Source organism: Haliotis rufescens, unplaced genomic scaffold, assembly GCF_023055435.1.
Source record: "Haliotis rufescens isolate VD_foot unplaced genomic scaffold, xgHalRufe1.0.p SCAF_22, whole genome shotgun sequence".
NCBI lineage: Eukaryota > Metazoa > Mollusca > Gastropoda > Lepetellida > Haliotidae > Haliotis > Haliotis rufescens.
In genome coordinates, this window is record NW_025963913.1 from 10,670,873 (window position 1) to 10,687,319 (window position 16,447).

Sequence of the window (16,447 nt, forward strand, 5' to 3'; positions counted from 1 at the left end):
ATAGTGTTCCACTGAAACCCGCTGTATATTGTATTACAATCCTTTGATGTATCTTCAATTTCTGATGAATATCTCCAATCATCCCTTCCCACCTGGTATAGGTGTCAGTTAAACCTTAGTAGGCGAATATCAAAGACCAAAGTTAAAGTCATATTGATAGGATGTCTAGAAATCAATATCCGCTATCCCTTCTGTAAACCTCCTCTCCGTTGCTTGTAAACGGATTACTGGAAATGAGTTTACTATTAATAAATAAATGAGGCATTGTGACTAGGTGGGCTCTAAACCCTTCGGGTTAGCCAAAAGTCCAAACCTGGGAGGGAAAATATTGTTTCTGTAACCAAACAAATTTGCTTGACATTCACATCAGGTGAAAATCTCGTATCAGATCATATCTGCCCACACAGATGGAAACTGGCATTACTCCCAGAAAAAAAGCATAAAACTCTTCTTGTGGAATGACTCTTATAGCTCGATACTCAGTCATGGTTATTTTTCACGCTTTCCACTTGACCACAGTGTCGGTTGCTTTCTAATTAACGAAGTGTTGTGCTGTGATAGTAGACAAATCTCCCGGACTGTTCTGACTAGGGCTTCAAAGAGTACTCGAGTACTCGGGCACAGGCAGAGTTTAGTGGGACCCGAGTCCAGTTTGAAAGACTTGAGAACTCAACCAAGGGAGATAACTCTAATTTGGTCAACTTTCAATAAGTTAATAGAAAAGTTTCTTTATGAAATTTTCTTTTTCATAAGTAATGAATTAAATCAAATAAAAGTGTCAATAGCTTTTCTTTTAGTTATTTTTCGAAACAATACACTTAATTACAACCATTTCATAAGGATATTTCCTGGTTTAAAAAAGTACTTTATTTCTTGTTTAAAAGGGATGTTTTACGAAACTATTAAACTGTTTCAAGCAGTAGACCTATTCATTCTAAATTAGCGTCGTAACATTAATCATTATTAACTCAACATTTTCATAAGATATTTGTAACTGGACATCACTTTATTGAATATTAACATTGTGTTAGTGTATGTCATTTTAATTCTCTCTTCAAATGTCGGGAAAACGTCTTATAGAAGTCAAATATAAATTTACAAGCCTAGTTATCTTTCAATGTTTTGTTTTCAATTAAGAAAAAGGCAAATACTGACTTATGAATTTGTGATAACATTGAAAATGTTACTTTTAACTTATCTATATTTTGTCATTTATAAACAATTTCCTTCAGCGCTGGCATCAAATGATCTTATTTATCACATAAGGTATACCTATGAAGCCAGCCTGCCAAAATCCAGCCTATCACCAATTGCAACATATACTGAACAACAAAAGTTCCTGTGACATTGAATAAGATTCAATGTAAAGTTATGTTTTTTACCAAATCTGAAACAATTTTGGTTTGCCAGATAAAAGACTCCTGTAAGTGTTCAAATGGTTTAATTTGCCATACTGACTTCAGAAAATGCGTGATTTCATAAATAACATGAACAATGTCAATTTACAAATCAATGGCTCGTGTGTCCACCTCTGGTTGCGATGTAAGCAACACATCTTTGTCTCATGGAATGGACCAGGCGTCGCACAAAAGTCCTGTCGGATATCTGTCCATATCTGCTGGAGCATGTTTCAAAGTTCCTGGAGTGTCTGTGGAACACGTGGTTGACGTCGAAGGTGCCGATCCATTTCATCCCAATGTTCTCGATTGGTGAGAGATTTGGGGAGCGAGCCAGCCAGGGGATGTCATTCATCTTGTTTTGTTGAAGAGAATCCTGAACAAGTCGAGCAATATGAGGCCGGGCGTTGTTATGTTGAAAGGTAATGCCTGGGCCATGACGACGCAAAAACGGTAGAACAACAGGGCTGATGATCTTGTCACTGTAGCGCTGTCCATTGAGATTTCCCTCTACCACCTTCAAATGGGTCCTCTGTCTTGCTGTAATCCGGGCCCATACCATAACGCTGCCGCCCCCGAACCGTTCTTCTTCGATGACACAATGATTGACGTAACATTCACCTCGACGTCGGTACACTCAAATCCGTCCATTGCTGTGGCTGAGGTGAAAACGAGACTTGTCAGTGAATAGAACTTGTCCCCACTGCATGGCCGTCCAGCGTAGATGCTGTTTGCACCACTGTAGACTTGCTTGACGGTGGTTTCCTGTCAAAATTGGATGTCTGGCGGGTCTTCTGGTGACAATCCCTGCACATCTGAGGCGACGACGTACGGTTTGTGAAGATATTCGTCGAAGGCCAGGGATGCCTCTTGCAGTCACTGTTGCTGGCTGGAATCGATTTCGTAGGTGTGTTGTTCGAATCCAGTTGTCTTGTTGATTATTGGTTACGCATGGCCTGCCACTCTGAGGATGGTCTCTGACTGCATTCGTCTGTTGCCAACGTTGCCATAAACACCAAATGGTGTTTCTGTGGACGTTAAATTGTCTTGCAACATCCCGTTGACTCGATCCTGCTTCAAGCATACCAATGGCTTGCAGACGCTCGTTTTCGGACAGGCGTGGCATTTCTTAATGTTGAATAATTGCATAATTTTGTTGTTTTTCTGAGTGGTTGTTGTCAGCACGATGCTAAACAATACATATGGAATCCCGTTAACACACATGTTTTTATACCCATTCTTGGGTTGTGAAATGCATGGGGCTTGCATAAAAGTCAACTTTTGCATGGAATGCATGCTTTTCTGTGTTTCAGACATTGTGAAATGTGATAGATTTAATAAATGAATGATATTACAGGTAGGTCCATAAAAATATATACTATTTTGATGTGACTATGGGTTGGCCGGTAAACCGGCCTGAGGTGTTGAAAGAGTTAATAGCTGATTTGACTCAGCCCAACATAGATCATAGCTTATACGTAATTGTATAGCTGAAAATCGCAACTACCGACAACCCCAAAACTATAAACGCTATCTCACGGTCTTTCTGAGCCTCTGACGGTGTATAAAACTGAGAGAGTGTTTGCCTTGGTATTGGGTCAAGTGTCTTTCCGTAAACAAGTTTTCATGCATGGCAGATTCAACATCCTTAAACGTTTGAATTGAATGTCCTTGTGTACGAAGTTCATCATTAGTAAAATCTAATCTCTCCATTCTGCGCCTGGCCCATTGTGAATGGGCTGTTTTGAGTTGTTCTAATGCGTTATTATGCCGTTTACGCTCCTCTTCAATTTCTTTAGTGTTTGATTCCCTCAGAGTAGAAAATAAATAATTACTCCCTGAAAAAGCTGAAGCATTAACAATAGCTCCACCGACCATCATCACAATTGATGCCATACTACAGTGATCGCTCGCTATTGCGCTCTTCGATAAAGCGCTACTTCGGTTATTACGCGCGGTAACGCATGGCTCCCAAAATTTATGTACACTTTTAATACTGAGAGTTTTACACAGACATGATTGTATTGTTGTTCGTTGTTTATTTGCACATAACGCTTCTCATTGCATAATCAACGGTTTATCGCTGAATGGAGTTATAATAATCTGTTTGAAAATATCCGCGGCAAGTCCCGGAAATACGATTGTTCAACTAGTTAACTTTTCACACTATACATCCTTTGATCTTAGAAGCGCATGCATGCAATAAAAGAGAACCACAAGTGAAGTTTATATTCTTAATTAGTGGGCAATCCAATTTAAGGCTAAACTGTCACACACATGTAGTTGCTGTCACAACACGGCGGTCATTCATTTCGTAATCGCGCTTTCGTAACATCGCGTGGTTTTTCCCCGTAGATATAACAAGCGATTTCATTGGATTAAAATTTGTTTCTAATGACGCTTTCTTGCCGAAATCTGCTACAAGTTTCGTGATTGGTCAATTTTGAGCACGTGACCTCAGGCAGCCAATCAAGCTTTGATACAAAGCTCGTGTTTGATAAATTTCAGAAGTTAGCGAAAGATTTTTTGTTAAATCGTGTTATTCTGAACGTTTTAAGCAGGAAATCACGATATATATTAAAAATATGGAACTTCGCGATTGGATCGTGTTAGGTTACGAGCTGTGACAAAGATTTTTCATGCATATATTTTTGCATTAAACGTTGTGTCCGAGCAGAGAATTCAAGGCGACGAAAGCCGAGATGTCATTTGACTTACATTACACGCGATCGCACGAAACGATGGAAATAATAACTTAGATGTAAGTTTGATTACTTTTAGATATATTTTTGTTGATTTTATTTATCACTTTGTATAATATATTTAAAGATTTGCTTAAAATAGTCTTTATTTTGCTCTTTGACATGTTCGATGCGGACCCGTTGTCGAAATGTGTGTCCGAGAATTTTATTTTCAATAACATCGCGGGAAATAGTGCATAATTTTTTAATTTATTGATAAAAAATGATAAATTAGAATGGAATACGTATTTCAGACATTGTAAAATATGACAGATTTAATAAATGAATGATATTACAGGTAGATCTAGGTCAATAAAAATATATACTATTTTGACGTGACGTGAGATAAACACATAGGCCTATTGATGATTTGAGATTTGCCGAGCGCGCTCCCCCGCCTCGGCCTCGGTTAAACGGCTCATCGTCTATAACGCCCACCAATTATTTGGACCCCATTGGTAGCGCAATAGCGAGCGATCACTGTATATGTTTTTTAAAATATTCAAATGTTTAATTACTTCATTATGTCTTCTTGAATAAGCCCTTGTTTGATTAGCATATCTTTTGTTGCCATTGCTAGGCCTACATCTAGAACCATCATACCGATATCATAACCAATAAAATCTAGCTTGGGTGGTGTGGCTTTAGTAATCAATCATGAGTAAACCAGCCGTGACTCCACCTACTATAAGCGCTGTTTTTTCATAGATATGTTGATGATTTTTAGCAGCAATATGTGGTGGCTCTTGTGGTTGTGCGTCAGTAGATGGTTGAGCGTTAGTAGATATATGTGGCTTGACTATTCCCGTTTCGCCTGTGTTTGTTTGCGTTAATAATTCGGTGTTATTATCTGAATTTATACCTGTTTTTTGTTGATTGGAAGCAATAACAATTTTATCATTATAGCCGATCACTTGGCCGATCTTAAGTTCCATATTACTCGGAGACATGTATAGTCCTGCCACTTAACTGTAGTCTACTTTGGATTGACCGTACTGTAATACATCTTTATAACGTTTAATTATAGAAGATGGTATGTCAACTGGTGAATTAATAGCATCCCCTAACGTTTGCGAGAAACTGTTTTTGTGCATCAAGCGCTGTCCGTGAACTGATTATTCCCATTCGTGTTTGTGATTGTGCACCAAGAATTGCCCATACATAAGTTCTTATTGATTCATTAACTCTTACAACTCCTGGGTTAGTAAAATTATTTTCTGTTTTATCATACAGAAATTAATTCCAAGCGTTTGCGGTATCGTTTAGTTGCACAAACTTTGTAACAATATAAATTCAACCACTCTTAAAACTCATAATATCTCCTCTCCAATCGTTACTCGAAAGTTCCCAGCCGTGATACCAATTTTTAAAACTAAATCATCACTAACAGTTATTTGTCCATTGTACGGAACACCTAGACCATAGTTAAATCCTTTTATACGCCAATCTTTATTTACACGGAAGTAGTAGGGGATTGAAGAGTTATGGATGTTATGAACAGAGATAGCTTATACAAGCCGGTAGGCGATGTCGTTATTGCATAAACTCGTAATATAATTACGTACATTTATGCAAACAATGACATAACAAAGAATATGTGAAAAATATGTGTTTTTATTAACGTATATACAGGATTGGGCAATTAGGAGGACTGACTGCCGCTGACCCTGGGACTAAGTAGTAACACGCCGGATGTGTCCTAGGGTTACCCTTATCACGTCGGGTACTTAAGGAATTTTGGGGGGGGGGGGGCGAAACAGTTTCTCCTGTGGGAAAATGTTTTGAGGCCCAAATCAGCAATCAGTCCCCAAAGGTAGGGATGGGAGGCAAATACGTAGGCAAACTATGGTGAGAAAGTAATAAAGATGACATGCAGATGATTGTTCAAAGGGAGGTGGGTCCGTAAACAAATAATTCATGCGCGGGAACTTTCAATATGGCGAATTAAAGACATGCTACCCGATATGCATTGTGGGTCAATTACCCGAGGCACTGTGGGTATTATGTTTGATAGATTAATTGTTAGTTGCATAATGTTAATTATTTCCTATGACATATATATATATAGTATATACTACTGTTACGCAGATGCACAATATATATAGAATGGGCCATATTAATTGCCGTGCTTGACACGTGTAGTTACGCCATACCTGTGGACTGGTGTAAGATAGCCTCAGAGAGCATAGTAATGAAAATATACACAGTGGAGACCTGTGTAAACGCTAAGTAGAAAACCAGCTTGGTACACGGAAGTAGTTGTGGATTGAAGAGTTATGGATGTTATGAACAGAGATAGCCTATACAAGCCGGTAGGCGATGTCGTTATTGCATAAACTCGTAAATATAATTACGTACACTCGTAGAAACATTAAATTCCTGACAAACATGATCATACGCGAACCTATTGTACGGATTATTTGAGGAATTCCATGCTCGATTCTGCGGTAATGGGGCACTAATTTCTTTAAGTATACGTCTAATCTGATAGTACACGTGAAATGATAAAACAGACTTATTTAGTTCAAATCCTGGGGCATAAAGAGATGCACCACATCCTGTTGTGGCACACCATATGGCAAAGTTTTAACTGGTTCTGCCAAAATTGCATTGGATTGTGGAACCAATCGTACACCATTTTATCGCTAGTTGCCATGACCCTGTATTTTTCAAAGATATCAGGGAATTCAACAAAAAAATTAGCACCAGAGGCACTTACTAAAATCGACTGATTCGTAATGTAAGTTGATTTCATATTGAAGTTATGATATAGTATCTTTGTATATTTAATATGTATGTTACACTCCCAGGAATAACAAATGGTCAGTCTATTCAACTGCTTCATACTGTCGATAACTCAGCTGGGCAGCTTGAAGTCGCTCTCTGCGATGTGACATATTACCCACGGTGGACCAATATAAGTGCTGCGAGAGGTAATAATGAGAAATGGATAAATGGAGACGTGTACATTATATCTGATGGGTATTACAGCGTATGCTCACTCAATGATGAAATTTTTAAGCTTTTGGGAGCTAGTCTCACACAAAATGAGTCGAATGGGATGCTGATTTTAAGCGCTGGAGAAAAGGTTGTAATTCTTTACGAGAACTAAGCAGATACACTTGGATTTTTTAGACAAAAAGTAATAATTAGACCCAACAAAACAGTGCATGGCGTTAAAATGCCCGATGTAGTTCCCTATAAAGAGTTGTGCATCCATCTTGATCAGATCAGTACAACGGATAATATTCAACTTGAAAGTCCTTCAACTCTGCTAAGAGCTATTCCAGTCAAAGATGAAAAATATAATAGCGGTAGAACGGAATCTTTCTCATCATTACAATATAAAAAGTTAAAGCGGGGCATTAATTCAGATCTCAAAATTTCTGTATTAGATGTAAAACATCAACCTGTACATATAGGATACTTGAGTGTAACACTCCATATTATAAATAATGGTTGATTCATCAGGCCCTGGAGTGCATAACCTTAGACAATGTAATACAATTGCACTTTCCGATCTCGGAGACACAGAAGGATTCGGTAAACTCAGTACCGATGGCAAGTTATACGCTTTACAGAAAAACCAGGTTATATGTTATTGAGTCGTCCATCATTAATGAAGTTAGTTTAAATTTGGTTACTGAATTAAATGATATAAAAGCCGTCATATGGCTGGAATATTGCTGAGTGCGGCGTTAAACAACAAACAAACAAAAAACAATGATATAAAAGATAACCTGATCTTTCTACACTTATTATTGAAGTCTTGTTTGGAGATGCACCGGTGGATGCCTTTGAAATATTACCAGGTCTATCAATTAAATGGCTAAAGAAACACGAGTGTCAACGTTGCAGTATTATTTATATGGGAGTATCACCCGTTGCAACCCTTGAGGGGGTCCAAGTTAATAAAGGTGGAAGCATTTCGCTTACTAAGATATTTATGCCGTATAATATACATTTAATAAGGTTGATGTATACTCTCAAAATATTTAAGCAGGACCAATTAAAGACAATTATATGATATAATACCGTATATCGCTGTGTATAAGGCGACCCCACGAATAAGACGACCCCCCTGTACACACCTTTAAAATCAACCCAAAATCCTATACTCCGTGTATAAGACGACCTGGAATGAAGCACATCACAAGTGCGCACACAAACCTTATATATGCAATAAAAATTTGTTTATCTTGTGTTGTTTTTTCTACGATGAATGGTCGCGTGTGTAACTCCAGCACATGTTGCCATTTTGTGTTTACACGGTACGACACCAAATTGGTGCCCGTAAAATAAAATTCATTTATGAAGTAATAACATATAAGAGACAATGGTGAGTAATTTAATCGCCAATTAACTATGTTGTAACTAACTAGGCTTCTATTTGCTTCACATTCAGCGTGTTTATTCCACAATCACTTATTCACACTGTCTCCAACAGTTGTTAATACAACTGTAGAAACAGCGGGAATTGATTTCAGCTTCACCGGTTATCACATGTTAGGTCACATGTGCAATATGCAAATGCTTACCAGTACTTCCGTCTCTCTACTCACGGATGTTGATTGTTTTACCGTGTCAGCTGGTTTGACAATCTGCATCGAGGCAAGGGTCATTTAAACTTTATTTGCAGAAATTATTAAACTTTATTCAAGGAAAAGAGATACAAATCATGTTTATGTATGGAAATAGTTATTGGAACAGTTATTTAGGACGAAATGCGAAGTTTTATTGTCAAATGCTGGGCTGGCTATCGGACGCCGGTTGACATCGCCAGTGGAAAAAAATGTGAGATCTTCGACTCCGTGTATAAAACGATCCCCCTTCTTAACCCCCTCATTTTAGGTACGAAAAACTCGCCTTATACACAGCGATATACGGTAATATACATTATGGGTTTATATCTGGTGCTCGATGAAGCATCTGAAAAGATGGATACTGTTGATGGATTTCGATTACATCAAATAACCAACATAACATCGAATAGAGAAGGAGAGGGAGTTTGGACTTGGATTGTATAAAAAGTATCGCAGAGCTGTGAATGTTCTCGATGGAGTTGACACAGCGCTTGTGAGTGATTGAATTTATTTCAGTAAAGAGGCCACCGGCCCATTATACAATATGGATACAGTGGATTACAACAATCGCAGGCGCCAAATAATATCAGGGGTATACATAGTGAAACAATTGAATTATTGCAAACATTTGAAAAACTGTTGTCATTTCTTGAAAGCAAGAAAAATATATTTAGCTAATTTATTAATAACATGTTCATTTTGGAAAGACATAAGAGTGCAAAATTTATCAAATGAAGGTTGTGAATGGTAATACTTAGGTATAAGACTATTTCTCAGATCTGAGTAAAATTGCGCTTGTAACAGCTGGCATATGGGACTCGGTGTGTCCAGTGTTGGTTTATTATCAACTATAATCGCTGCGCCTATCGTACTTGGTATGGAAGTAGCAGCCGGAGTCTCAGGACTGGCAGGAATAGCAATAAAATTTATTTCTCGTAAGTTGCAAAAGAAAGCATTAAAACATAATAATATTCTGATACTCGCTGAAGCAAAGTTGAATAGCATTGAGGATCATATTTCAACAGCATGGTCTATCCGAGGAGGAGTTTCGTTTAGTGTTGTCAGAACTAACCAAATACAATACAATAAAGCAGGAGATTCGATCCAATTCTCATAAGACCAGTTGTATTAGCTTTGACGAAAAAAAAAAAGTTCATAGAACAGGGGAGACAACAAGCGTGTCAATTATTCCATGCCAAACGTGCCAAAACCAAAGAACTGGTTGGAGATTAAAAATAGATTGTTTCCTGTCGTATCCTGCTTACATTAGTTAAAATGTTGAATATCCTTTTGTTTAAAATAATGGTATGTGTACGAGAAATAATAGAGAACATTTTCATTACAATTTAGTTTAGTCTTATGACGATTGTTGAATCGCATCATCATTTTTGCATAAAAAATTACCTCTGTAGTAGCAGTATTGGGTATAAATCTGGCTCCAGTGGGGTTGGGGTAGAACCATCATTGTCTATACTACTCACATGAAATGTGTCAAGAATTTCAGAATTTGGCAGTGTGTAATTACAATTACAATTTCAAAATCTGTGAACAAAATCTGTAAAATCTGTAAAGCTTTGACTACTCTGCTTCCTCCCCTTTATCCTCATGACCAAGAAATTGATGAAAATTACTTCTTTGATGACAGTTCCTTGCTAAATAGTTAAACTTCATAATCATGGTATCATGATAACAATTTTGTATTAAATACATTGAGCCAAATAAGTCTATTTTTGTCCATACATAATCAACATATGTTCTTCAAAAATTTGAACTTTGAAAAATATGACTATTGACATGACCACCTACTGGTTGTCTATTTTTGTTTTACTTATTGAATCAAAGCAGTGATATAATAATCATGACACTTCATATAAATGGATAAACAACTTCATGTTTTAGCTGTGACAGCAGGATCATAGTCCCATGATACTAATTTTTGTAACAATAACTTAAAATAAAAGAAAAAAACGCTTGACAATTTTCTTTAATCATGTCGTCCATGTTATCATAACATATTTTCTGTAACGTCTTGAAATGACATGTTATGGCTTAATAGAATGGTTCAAGAAATTACAAGGAGAAGCAGATATCCTATGTCTAAGCTTAAGACTTACTATCTGAATGGTCAGTCGCCGTAAATGCGGTGTTAAGTAACATTTCACTCACTGAATGGTAAGTATCTATGACTATCAAAGAAAGGTATGATATCGTATTGAGTGAAACATTGAATTGACTCGACTGAGTCAGCTTAGGATAAAACAACTGGTAAGATGGTAGTACAACAGTCAATCTGATACGGTGAAACACCTGGCTGGACACGTCAGGTATATTTTTCAGGAATAATGGCTGACAGAAACTGCGAAGCCTTGTGACCATCTGATGCCACTTAGCCTCGTCAAATGTGATCCTTTCAATAGATATCCCTTTGAGAGTCCACACCAAGTTCTTTTGGTCAAGGCCACCTGTCCTTGTACTTGAAAGTAGAATGCATGGTTTTCTTTAAGAGTCACATTGTTGTCCACAATATGGCAGAAGAAATTTGTATTTGATGCAGCCTCTTCTGGTGTTAGGTCTCTGAAAACAGATGGACATTTAATTACTACTAAGCCATGTTGATTAATGCTACAATCTGTTCATGAAACAAATCCATCAGGGCTAGTCGCAAGGTGAGGGTAGTCTGTATTCACAATTAGTCCACACTGAGACACTTTCAACTGTGGATGAAGACCTGCCATTTTGTTGCTACACTGCCTCCTTGCTGCCGATTCAATTGAAAGTTCCCATCTGGTATGTCTGGTACCAAATTCGCCCCGATATCCCATTAGGTGACATACAAGTCTATCTGGAGCTGGAGATGTCTGTCGGATAAATACTTTGCCAAACTGTGAACTTGTTATCCTTTCCAATCTGGTTTCCTTCCAAAACTGTTTTATGTTGTCCTCTTGTTATTCTCTCTATTGACCTCACATACTTTTCTGATTTTGAAAGGTAGTTTGACAGGTTGGGGATTTAATATCAACATAGTCAGGAATACAATGATCAATGCATGGTATTTTGGGAAGTTCTGGCATAGGTTCAGGAGCTTGAGTAACAGTAGATGTATTAACAACATATCCACATTTACTTTTTGTTTCATGACCAACTAACTTCTTCTTATATCTTGTGAGATTTATTGTTGTCTGCGGCATGTTGCTGTGGGGACACATTGATCTTTTGTTGATTGTTCCATTCTGTATTCCGACAGTACCTTGTGTAGTCTCAGTACCTTTTTGTTCACTCTTCCTGCCACTTGACATCAGGTTCAAGTCATCCGATTTCATTGGATCCAACTTCCTTTTTCTTGGAACTTTCCACTTGCACTCAACTGATGTGCATGAAAGCAAACCATCCTCATCTTCTGATTAATGTCTGCAAGCCTCCACGGCACTGCAAAAACAAAATTAGTTATATTTATTAATATTATTTGGACTCTAGCTTTAATATTATGAAATAACAATCAAATGCATATAAAATGACACAGTAATGTTTCCTCTATTTCACCATAAATAATTATTATTGTTAATGTAATCAGCTAAATTTACTAGTAAAAAAGATGTTGCAAATCAATAAGCAACAATATCAATAATCTGTTTATTTATTTACATTAACAAAAGTGAATGAGAGGTCCCTCAAAAAAAGATTTTCAGATGCATTAATTTCTTTGCTGTTATTTGGAATTAATAACTTACATACGTTTTCATCAAGCTTAACATTTGGAACATATTTTCTTTGAAAACGTTTTAAACGTTTTGTTTGTAAAAAGCAGATGACAGGACTGTAGTTATATAAATGCAAAGTCTACATACCCGGCTGCACAAGTACAATTTTGCTGAATGAACACGACCTGTTACTTTTGAGAGACTTGCCCAAACTTTGTGATCAGGCTTATCTAAAGAATCGCTGTTGGTAATCATGGTATGACACGGCATCTCACAAACATATGGTCACAGTCATCATGGATGTTGCGTTGAGCTACGCCGTGAACATGTCTATCTTGGTTAAACACCACTGCCTTCATTTGTCGTTTTGTCATCATGGGTTTCGTGTCTGAAGTCCTATGGTTGCTAAGTACCATATTATTGTAGATTTCCTTCTGAGAATTCCGGTAATGATTCCATCTAATCATTAATGTAGTGGTGTCTGGCATTCTATATCAACTGGGTGTGATGAGCTTCCATTGCATAGATATAACGCCTTTACTGGGGTGACTAAGGTGGTTGCATCCAAACGAAGTGCCTTCGCCCCTCTTACTTGTGCTAAAACTTGTGCTCTTACCCCAGTCACCTCTTGATTACGTTGCCGTAGGTATTCATGCAATTCTTAACTTACCATTTGATGGAATTCATCATCAACGTCAATATTGTTATTTGCCGCCATTTTGAAGGTTTACTCGGTGGAAGCTAACGTGAAAAGGGGACATCGCTCTAATTTTCTTTGAAAAGGGAGATAACAACACTTTTCAGAAAGTCGAATAGCTAAAATATTGTTGAGTGTGGCATTAAAACAACAAACAAACAACTTTACATATGCCACGTGAAGATCCGGGTTAGAATTAGTCTTGCTGTGAAAAACTGAGAAAGACATGTTTTATTGACTGGCTGCACTGTTTTATTAACCTCCCGGACGTCTGATGAAACCTCCCCGATGTTAAATAAAAAACAGACCAGATCTTTTTGTTGATCCTTGCCCATAATGATGCAAGAACCTAACTCCCGTCAAATTTTGAGAAAGAAAAGGCCTAAAATATTCTCTCAAAAATATAGCATGTCTCCACATTGAGGCGAAGAGAAAGAGAATGATGAGGCAGAGGGTGTCAGGTGATAAGATCATGTACGTCAGGCTGCACATTTGGGTTATGATCTGATTGTTAGGGTGGTCCTCATAGTGATACAAGGGGGGTTTTGGAGAATTGAGTTTAGAAGCTGGAAAGTTTGTTTTAGGATGTTTCCACACAAGGATCGGAAGAAGGATGAAATGTATATTTCAAACATATTTTTAACTTTCCTGAAAGAAAGAAAGCAAAACTGTGAAGAAAGGAATACTGTATATACTACTCATTGGCTGTGTACATTTGTATATGTGTTTATTTATAATATAGCTGTACCTCAGGTTAGGCTTAAAGGGAAACAATACTGCAGAGTTTGAAAGTATTAAAATATTGATGGGCTTTTTCTTCGCGGATTCAAAATTTGATTATTATGGACTAAAATTTCGACTGGTTTGACTTGTGTTCGGCACTAATCTCACTGCGCAAAGCGACACCTATCAGAGGATCGGAGAATGAGAAGTCTTATATCGTAACAAAGGTATACAATAAAGAGCCTGAGCCAAACGTACACATATTTTTGCTGTTGATTTATGCATACACCATTTGAAAGGTTGAAGCTATCGGTCAACATTTTATTACGTAAAATAAGAAAACCACATAATATCCCTTCAGAGAATTCAAGTAAACGAACAGGTTTTTTCTACCAAGGTTCGTGTATTGTCCGAAATTTGTGTATATTCTTGCTTTTGGTGCAACAGGGAAGATAGAAGATCTAGTTCTTTTTGATTTTGTTCTCTACAAGCTTCTTTTTGCTTTTGTTTTTCTTCTAGATAGTCCCATGCTTGTCTTTTCCATTCTTCTGTATGTAGACCTTCTTGCATGTCTTGTAGATATTTTCCTCCATCTTTCGTAGACATGGTGTATGCTTGTCTTCCTTTTGCTATTTCTGGTACTTCTTGCAGATTGTATTTGGACATATCTGTACCTATAGCGTGGCATTTTGCTGTTCTCCATTCCCACTCTACTTTTTCTGTAGGTGGCAATAGAACGCTTGGAGACACCGTAGTTGTGTTGGCTTTTTGCTTGCGCAAAAGATAGTTTTTGTATCTTTTGTTTTTGTATAGCAGCATAGAGGACCTAGTTCTACACCTGCTTCGTTTGCGGATAGAATTTCTGCCTGGAATATTGGATAGTTTTGGAAACCAAAATCTCCTGTAGCCCATCGTATAGCTCTATTCCATTTTTCTGTCGTCTTCTACAGACATTGTTGTTGGACAAATTCATACTCCAGCTATTCTTCCAGTCGTTGTATGCGCATACCAAGCTACAAATATAGTTCCTTGTGGGCGATCTGCTAGCACAAAGCAACGATCTAGGCAACTAGCAAGATTTTCCCATTGTTTTGCGGGTGGTTGGGGAAACTATCCGTAGAGCATCTTCTACCAAATAGTCTGCTGTTTCTGTATCTCGCAATTCGTTGTTGCAAGCATACAAAGAAACTTCTATACGTGTGCAGCCTCTAGATTGTACTTGTGGGTGTAGAAATGTCTTGCCAAAATGTTTGTTTGGACAGTCTACATAGTCTGCAAGATGTCCGCCAAGTTGTTCTTGTATTTCTCCTGCTTAGAAATTGGACACAACTTTGTTGTACAACTTCGTTCTTGTTGTATAGCCATTGTAGGTGTGTACCCACGTACAAACATGTTTTCCAAAGCTATCTGTATTTGCGAGAATAGTTGGAGTATTTTCTTGCATAGCCACTGCAAGGTCGCCTTGTTCTCGGAAACCAAGTTCTTTGTAGAGATATTCAACAAGAGCTTCTCTATCTAGTGTACCCGAAAAGTCCCTAGTGTAGTCTATAGAATACAAACCATAGCTGTGTGCTAGTAGTTGTCTTTCGAAATCTGGCAAAGCAGTGTGCAATTCGTCTATAGGTATTTCGGAAACATCTATCTTTGCTACAAACAAGCTATGTACCTACTTCTCCTGTTGTACATAGCAATTTTCCCTTTCTGTATACACATTCTTTGCGATGTAGATAGCCAAACGCTTACAAATCGTCTACAAATGTTGGTAGGCCTTCTAGCTGTTGTAGATTTGTTCTACCAAGATTTCCGGCCAAATAGTCGACATTGGCGATATCTGGTACTAGATTGCTCTGGTACGCTTTTTCTAGCAATAGGTGGGGTGCTACAGATTTTGCGGCTCGTAGGTCCATACTGGTATGTTGTCTCCATTGTTCTTTGCTCCATTGTGTGTGCTCTATATACTTTGGGCTACCAAATGTCTATATGGAAATTATTCACTACTTGTTCTAGCTTTTTTCGTAGCATTGGGGTTGTAGTCTGTTTTTCGCTATACACTGCTGCCTATTTTGTAGATACCGGGGTTTTTGGTTTTTGGACTCGTTGGAGAAAAAAGTAGCCGAAAATTTGGTAGCCCTAACCAAAAATGCGCTCTAGTAATAATGATGGTGTAACTACCTATGCTTATGGTTATGGTGGTAATACTGTATCGTTGGGAACTATGAGCAACTCTTCTCATACAAATGCCCTGCCCGGTCCATCTTTAAGATAACAAGAGTCATCCGAAGATGACATATCCCCCCGACGTGGCATGTCGGTAAACTGTGTGTACCTTCAAATGTATTAAGATCGGCAAGGAAATCTTTTTCCTTGATGCCAAAACCAGAAATATAATGAAGGTTATTAAATATTGGTTCATGTAGCTCACTTTCTGATGATCTCATGAAATTGTAATAACAATAACTTCGTAGATTCGCATATGAATAGCTCTGTAGTAGCCTCAGGACACAAAGGCATAAAGAATGTACTAGGTTATGTAGCTCACATCATATATAGTATATGATATCGGCAAATAGTACACCTTAGAATTATATGTCAGGGGCTACAAATTAAA

The 16,447-nt window shown here is 37.7% G+C and overlaps 1 protein-coding gene across 5 annotated transcripts in view; it reads right to left on the bottom strand.

The window, feature by feature from the left end:
- Window positions 1–16,447, bottom strand: part of LOC124146392 (leucine-rich repeat-containing protein 74B-like) — a 442,719-nt gene that overhangs the window by 105,559 nt on the left and 320,713 nt on the right. The window contains exons 14-15 of one of the 5 annotated variants that reach the window (XR_007222720.1): window positions 11,987–12,147; window positions 9,145–11,295 (exon numbers count right to left, since the gene is read on the bottom strand). The exons of 3 other annotated variants lie outside the window; for them this stretch is intronic. Coding sequence is in view for 1 of the 2 variants with exons in the window: in XM_048401503.1 (XP_048257460.1) it covers window positions 12,112–12,147 (36 nt within the window). In the remaining variant the exon portion in view is untranslated. Of the gene's footprint in view, window positions 1–9,144; window positions 12,148–16,447 lie in introns of those variants that run through there. One more of the 5 variants, XM_048401503.1, reaches the window with a different exon arrangement.